Below are 8,347 nucleotides of genomic sequence, written 5' to 3'. Positions count from 1 at the left end.
ATAAAATTGAGTCACATGAAAAAATTATTTTTTAATGATGGACCATACTTTTTTTTTAAAGGAAATTCACGGAGTTTACATGCTCTAGGACTGTATCTGCTATTACTTTTTTGATAAACTGTAGAAGGTCACATCTTTCTTTTGTTGTAACATATTTTGTGATTTGCTATGTTGTTAAAAACGATGCAATAAAAATAAAACAAAATAAGAAATTAATCATACGACACAAAGATTTACGTGATTGGACAACATGCCTACGTTTACGGAGCTGCAGAAGATTTATTATTTTGATGAATGATAAAATACAATTTAGGGCCAAATACATTGTTCCAATATGGCCATACTAATCATAATAAACATATATATAGGGTTGTATAGCAGAAATCCTAATATCACAATTTCTAGGTTATTCGCTTGTGTAAGGTGTCAAGTGAGTCTTGAACGAACTCTCTACTTAATACTCGCTTGAGTGAATATCGAGCGAATTGTATGCCTGAGTTTACCCTATCTCGCAAACATCAATCAAAGTATCGAACTTTCTATCTGGGGCCATTGCTCTCAAGACCCCCATAATGTATTGAAACTCCACCAAAAAACGTAACGAAACATTGACGAACTGAGTTATCAAATCAGCCCACCACAAAAAAGATTTAGGCTCCACAAACCCAACACACTACAATGTAAATAGTTTTTTGGGCAAAACTTTCCATTGCAAAGATATGTCAATTTGATTTATAGATTTAATGTAATATGCACATAATATAATATTTATTTAGAATAAGATTAATTATGGGTGGATAAAAATAAATACTTATCAAAATGTGTCCCTTATTGGAAGGGTGTCAAAAAGCTATAACTATTGTAAATGAATAATGTTACATACCGTTTTAAGATATGCAAGTCCTGCATTCTATTTAAAAAAAGTAGAGTCCACCATAAAAAATTGATTTTTTAAAAAAGTTTCTTCTACTTTTCTTAAAAGAAGTACGTAGAGGTTGAACACTTTATAATTATACTTTATAATTATATAAATAATTTTCTACTATAATTAGATAAAGAAATAGAATAACCTCTAATCTAATATAATTTAAAGAAATGATGTTTGCAGTCATAGATTGCACAAATATCAAAAGTGAATAAATATGAGATACGCGCACATGAAAAAGTTAATTTTCTTTTTATGATGGACTATATTTTTTTTAAGAGGAGTGAGCGACGCTTACACAACTTATAATTATATTTAGTATTAGTCTTATATAAGCCTTAAAAATGTAAATTAAATAAGAAACAATAAAATAAAAGTGATTACATTGGACCGACCTTCTCAATTAAAGTATTTTTATTTATTTAAATTGGTGTTATTTTCTAGAACACGTGGCACATGTACTCTCAAGTTTCAACGCCATTTTAGAAGAAGCTAAAGTGAATGTCACATGGACTGGCACGTGAGTGTTTAAAGACAAACACGTATTTCCCAACAAACGGAAAAAAAGAGATCTATATAAAAAATAATTTTTTTTTAATGGTAGATTTCATTTTTATTTAAAGAGAATATTCGAGATTTATACAGTATCCAACATTTTTCGTAATGTAAAGTATTCATCCAATAATTTTTTTTTTAAAAAAAATTATTTTTTTAATATAATTAATCATATTGAATTGCCTTTTTCCGCCTTTTAACCTTAGCTGCATATCTTATTGTTAAATTTAAAACGTGATATTGATGAGGATGAAGCAAATGAAACGTGCTAGAAACAGTCTTTATTTGAGTTGAAAAGGCAGCGTTTCGCTCCAACAAGGCGCGCGGTGTGCGTTTGTTTAAACAGTACAAGCTGGGAGGAAGGAATTCAAATTTGGACAGCAGTCAAACACATTAACAAACGTAAAATAGTACTGGTCTAAACTTTAATTCGTGGTGGTCGTACGTTTTAAATCTTTCATTCCTCCGGCTGCTGTTGTTGTTGTTTTTGTTCTAATGTGGTGGTCATACGTCTATTAATTGTGTCAAATTAGTCTATACATGAACCAATGCCACCAGCTCTAGATCTGTTTCATTTCATGCATCGATGCACCAATACCACCAATATATAATTTGATTTGTAAAACTATCACCATTTATTTATTTATTATGGGATAAATTTCCGAATTCCGGTCTAGATATACCCGGATGTTCGGGTCGAAATTCAGATGAACTATAAGAATGTTTTTCTTTTTTTTTTTACAACATTTCATAACTAACCAAATGGCTAGATTTAGATAATGCGCCTATTTGGAGTAAAATCTTAATTCAACATTGGAACAAGAGAAAGAAAAAAAAAACTAGAAAAAAAAAATAAAATTAACAAGATATATCGTATACCGGCGTTGAAAAGTGTCGAAATTAATTTAAAAGCTGGATATAGATTTTCAGAGATAAGTAATTATAAAAAAAATTTCTGTTTGAATTTTAGGTTCAATACAATTGGGTAGACAGCAGAAAATTCAAAATTATAATAAAAATAACTAAATTTAAGATATATATTAAAAAATCTACTTTGAAAATCTGATTCGCATGGATCGCAACAGTTATTCAAACTTGTTTACCTTGCATTAATACAATAGTTCATTTAATGCTTGCAAAGAAAAACTGCCAGGTAAGAACTAGAAGACGCGTGGTGTAAATTCTAGAACAGCAAAAATTCTTCTGTCTTAATTGTGTAAATTCTAGATCAGTTTTTTTTTTTTTTTCTTTCAAATTAATATAAAAGGGTCATGCTACAGTCTCTATTGGAAGCTTCTGTTGGGGGCTCTTGTTGCGGTGTAATATTATTTTACATATATTTTATTTAAATTATTTTTTATATAGATCTTTTATATTTTAAAATATTTTAAAAAAATAAAATAAATTTAAAACATCATTCAAAAAATACTTTCTTAATCCGAAAGTAAAAAAAATAAATATTAAAAAATACTTTCTTAATCACAAAATAAAATAAAAAATTATTAAATATTTTTAAAAAATAAAATAAATTTAAAATATCATTAAAAAATATTTCCTTAATCAGAAAGTAAAAAAAAATTATTAAAAAAAAAACTTCTTTAATCACGAAATAGAATAAAAATGATTTTTTATTTTATTTCGTGATTAAGAAAATATTTTTTAATAATATTGTAATTTTTATTTTATTTTTTAAAATATTTATATAAAAAAAACTAAAAGAAATACATATAAAAAAAATACTAGAACTCAACAAGAGCTTCCAGCGAGACAGCATTTTCCAATATAAAATATGTGTGTAAATGTTTATGTAGCTTTCATAAGAGATGCGTAAAGGAGTAAAACGTACAAATGTCAGAGTCAGTTTGGCTGTGACGCTCGAGCAAAATCAACATATATTTAGGCGTAGCTTACTTTTCCATCGACGCTGCAGACTGCAAAATGCACATTCACGTATTTTTCACTCTTCGTTCCTTTAGGTACAACAATAATCCACCAAAAAAAAAAAAAGAAAAAAAAATGGAAATTGTCTCACCGTGTCTTGCGTTTGCCGTTACCAAAAAGAAAAAAAAAAAAAAGTAAATGAGATCTGTAAATTATAATAAATAATACTATTTATTTTATTATTAACATTTCATAATATGATATTAAATAATTAAAAATTATTTATTATATTTTACTTGTGTACTTATCATTTAATGTTACATTAAAATATGTTAAGAAGATTATGATAAAAAAAATGATAAATAGATTTTTCCAATTATAAATTATGGAGAGAGATACTCTCAAATTGGATGAAAATAATAGTTGCAATTAATGGAACAAAAATTTTGGTGAAACAAGTAATCCTTTGGTTGTCATTTAATGATCATTAATACCATATGATTTCAAAACAATATGATTTGAGCAATTAGGAAAGATATAATAAGTCCAATATATATGGTGTCGTATCATGTCAAGTGACACTAATTAAAGATTGAAAATATTATATAATATATTCTTATCATATTTCCATTTTATTATATTGACATAAAACTACCAATAGAATAATAAAGTGGTATTATATTAAATTATTATTTTTTATATAAAATAATGTTATTTTTATAAATTGTTTTTAAAAATTATGCTTCATTTAAAATATAATTATATAAATTATTATAAAATAATTGTATATCTATCATTTTACAAATTATAGTAGACAACAAGAGAAATACTAATGTGATAGATATTAGAGAGCATTAGATAAAAAAATGGTGATACAAAATAATATTATTATATTTATAAAAGAATTACATGAAAATAATAATTCATTACATTTGCTAGATTTATTTTACATAAGAATAATTTTATAATTTCATAAATTATATTAAACTATAGTTGTTTGTGAAATTTATTTTATATAATCTGATTGTAGATAAGAATATTTTTTTTTAGGAGCGATGCTACAGTTTTCGTATCGAAAATTTGTTCTAAAAGATGTTTTGAGCAGAACATGTTATTTTTTTTGTATTTTAATTATTAAAATTTTTTTTTACAAAAATAAAAAATTTATAACATTATTAAAAAATATTTTTTTTAATTACTAAATAAAATAAAAATTTCAAAAAAAATGTTGAGAACCATTTTCGAGATCCAAGCATTTCTGTTTTTTTAGGAGTAATCTCGAACAGGAGGAAGGAAGGGATAAAAATATTCTCCAACTGACGCGCAACGTGTTGGCGACACGTCAGCTTAAGAAAGAAGAGAGAGAGAGAGAGAGAGAGAGAGAGCTGAGGGCGAACGTGCGTGGGCCCGTGGGGATTAATGTTTATCCTGAACCTGAAGTACTACGCTTTGTGAACTCTCTCTCTCTCTCTCTCTCACACGTTACTTATTTATGCATATAAAAAGAGACCTCGTTCTCCAAAGAGTTAAAAAAAAAAAAAGGAGACCTCTTTCTTCCTTCCGTTTATAAATACCTCGAAGCCAATTCCTCCGTCTCACCCTCTCCTTCCATTCCTTCCCAGTACCCCACCTCACGCCTCTCTTTGATTCGCCATTGCCAACAAGTTTCAGAGAAATATCAATTCTCACCTTTGTGGTACGTTTCACAATCCCTTTCTCTCTCTCTTCTCTCTGTGCGTTTAGAGTCTCAAACCACATGTATTGATTAAGAATCTAGTGGGGTTAGATCCATCTCTGGCCTCGTTGAGATTGGACTCTGTCTATGAACAAATATTTTCTCGGGGATGACATACTCCAATTAGTTTCCTGGTTATGATAGATATAACTTTACTGCTGGCTCTTGAAAGACGACGAAAGAAAGAAAGAAAGAAAGAAAGAAAAAGCCGTCTCCTAATTGTTTTCCCTGCAAATATTTTCTGACCTTCTGTTTAAACAAAAGGGACCTGGGTCTTTTTGGAGGGTTAGCAAAAGAAAAACCAGAATTTGCTAGCTGGGTTTCTGTAGTTTTCTGCTTTGTTTTGTCTCTTTGCTGATTTCTTTTTCCTTTTCGATGATTTAAAGAGCTCATTTTGCTGGTATAAAAATGGGTGAAATTTCGGCGTTTTTCATTAATCTTGATCCAACACAGCTTTCACAAAACTCTGTTGTCTGCTTTAAGACTATGGGGTTGCTTACCTTCCAAAGAGTAGTTTAAATGCAGTATTAGAATTGTCCGGTTCGTTTTTATTTTTGTAAGGGGAATTTGATGCTTTTATGGTGGTTCATATGAACTTTTCCTCTGCTCACATATAAATATATATGAGTGCAGCACAGGAAGAGTATGAATAATGATATAAGTCTCCAGTTCTTGTTGTGTTATTTCGTCTCGACTTGCTCTAAAACTGAATCTTTAATAGGGATGGAATCAGACGGGGTATGATAGATGTATGTATTGTAAACTGAAAAATCTTGCTGGCTATGAATCTTCTTCGTTTTCTAAGCTAATTATATGGTTTCCAATTTCGGCTTTTAGTTTCTCAAGGAATTTCTGTTTCATAGTTTTGGAGTTGCAAGTCAAAATGATGTCAAGCATTGGAATTTTGTTTCTGTTAGGTACTCTATTTCATTGAAATTTGAAATCGGAAAGGTAGGTAGATGGGAGTTGAGCACCTTTAGGTTTATGTCTTGTAAATTGGTTAGATAATTTCATGTTTACCCAATTCCCACCTGCCAAAAATTGTCATGTTCACTCATGGATATCATCAGTCTTTTGATAATTTTTATTTTATTTTATTTAAAGCTTGGTTGAATCTGTAAGGAAGCTTTGTAGAAGACCATCCTCCATTGAATTTCCTCCCTCAAGTGGTGTGATATCTGTACTGATAATTATATGCCAACATAGGAATGGGATTCTTGATGTTGTAAAATCAACACAAAGTGGGTTTGTGATATCTGTACTGATTATTTCTAGAAGAACCAACCACGATGATTCTGTGTCTCAATCTCCAGTACAGCGGTTCTATGCAACTTCTCATTATACATAATTAACTGTAATTTTATTGGGTATAAATTAGTGGGGTCCCATGTATTATTTTCTTGTGGATGGCCTCACGAATTCATTATTTATTCGAAGTTGTTCTTTGGGTGGATGGGACCAAATGCTGTATTTTTCGCCATTGGGCCCTTTCTGATGTTAATTGTAACGCAGGTCCAAAATCAAGAGTTGGTGGTTGTACAGTAGATGTATTATTGCACACAATTGTCTGTCTCCTGCATCTTTCTCCGCAAAAAAAAGAAAAAAAGAAATAATAAAAAGCAAAAGCTAAAGACAAAAACACAAATCTACACTGTTAGTGAGTACTGATGATTCTTCTCTTGATAGGATTTTCAGCTTCTTGAAATTCTTATACGTTAAATATCCATAGGGAGATTGGTTGAGATATGTTTTTCTTTTGCCTTTGTTTCTATTTTCTTTTCTTTTCCCTTTGAATTGAGTGAACCTTCTTTGTTAGACATGCTTTTGGAGCTGCAGTTTAGATTCGCATGACTCTAACCTTGTTTTTTCTTATGTTTCAGATTTAAAGCATCGAAGGAAAACGTATTTAGCAACCGATAAATGGATATAGAGTTCTTTGAGGAGGCCATACCTCAAAATGACTCCTTTGGAGAGGAAAAGTCTTCCCTAGAAAAGTGGAAATCTGTCTCGGATGCAATCCCTGACTCTGAAAATAATTCCTCCGGTGGCTTTGATTGTAACATCTGTCTAGAGACTGTGCAAGATCCAGTTGTCACACTCTGTGGTCACCTGTATTGCTGGCCCTGCATTTACAAATGGCTTCATTTCCAGAGAGTATCTGATGAAGACCAACACCAGCAGTGTCCTGTATGCAAAGCTGAAATTTCTCAAACATCCCTAGTCCCACTCTATTGCAAGAGCCAAACCACAAAGCGTTCTAAAGGCAATAAGGCGCATCTTGGTATAGTTATACCTCGAAGACCTCTTGGTCCTGGTTGTGGAGTTGACTTACCAAGATCAACTAACACAACTAGCCCATACCAAGCTGATCAGCAATTTTATGATGACGGTTATTCATATCAAGCACAGCAATACCACCCCAACCCAGGCCATGACTCTTCATCGCTGTTTAACCGAGCTGGTACAATGACGAATGCATTCGATTCTCGGGTTGGTGTGTTTGGAGAAATGGTGTATGCAAGGGTGTTCGGAAATACCTTAACAAATTTATATACATATCCAAATTCATACCATCTTGCAGGGAGCAATAGTCCAAGAGTCAGAAGGCATGTAATGCAGGCTGATAAGTCGCTCAGCAGAATCTGTTTTTTCCTCTTCTGTTGCTTAATTCTGTGTCTTCTCACATTCTGAATCTCTTTCTTCCTCATTGTATACATGTAAAAAAAAATTACGAGCATGCACTATACGCTTAATCGGCCGGATGTCGTAGATCATGTGAGGGATATTGCACTTCCAGAGCTGCAATTATATGTAATTGAGTCTTGTTTTTAGCTTGGAACCATATTCTTGAATCCTAACTCATAATAGCCGAGATTTAATAATATGCATCGTGTGAAATGTTCCTTTGTTGAAATTTCTAAATCCCACTCGGACAATTGTGACACATTTACGGGAAAGACGTATTTTCACTTGAATTTACGTGAAATTCCGGAAGTCATTTCCGTGCTTGACTTTAGTTTCGAAACTGAGATTGCTAATTGTAGGCAGGCATTGGGCTAATGCTGTGCTCACAAGCAATCCTTATATAGGTGAACTAATTATCTAAAATGACAAGCAATCCTTATTTAGGTGAACTGATTATCTAAAATGAACTCAGGGTCTTTTTAGTATGATCAGGATGATTTTATTAGATTCGTTATGGCTCATAAACAACATTTTCTGCACGTCCCTACAAACGCCATCGAAGAAAT

At 31.1% G+C, this 8,347-nt stretch overlaps 1 protein-coding gene across 1 annotated transcript; it reads left to right on the top strand.

Moving 5' to 3' along the window:
• Nucleotides 1–4,886: 4,886 nt before the first annotated feature.
• On the top strand, nt 4,887–7,994 carry LOC109020427 (E3 ubiquitin-protein ligase RMA1H1-like). The gene is made up of 2 exons (XM_019002879.2): nt 4,887–5,057; nt 6,977–7,994. The coding sequence occupies exon 2, from the start codon at nt 7,017–7,019 to the stop codon at nt 7,785–7,787; it is 771 nt and encodes a 256-aa protein (XP_018858424.1). The 5' UTR covers nt 4,887–5,057; nt 6,977–7,016; the 3' UTR covers nt 7,788–7,994.
• Nucleotides 7,995–8,347: the final 353 nt, after the last annotated feature.

The sequence above is a fragment of the Juglans regia genome, chromosome 1 (assembly GCF_001411555.2).
Source record: "Juglans regia cultivar Chandler chromosome 1, Walnut 2.0, whole genome shotgun sequence".
Taxonomy (NCBI): Eukaryota; Viridiplantae; Streptophyta; class Magnoliopsida; order Fagales; family Juglandaceae; genus Juglans; species Juglans regia.
Note: the sequence above shows the minus strand (reverse complement) of the source record. Positions and strands in the feature narration are given on the sequence as shown.

Excerpts from the sequence above, each read along its gene's own strand:
- LOC109020427 (XM_019002879.2), top strand. The coding sequence starts at position 7,017 with ATGGATATAGAGTTCTTTGAGGAGGCCATACCTCAAAATGACTCCTTT.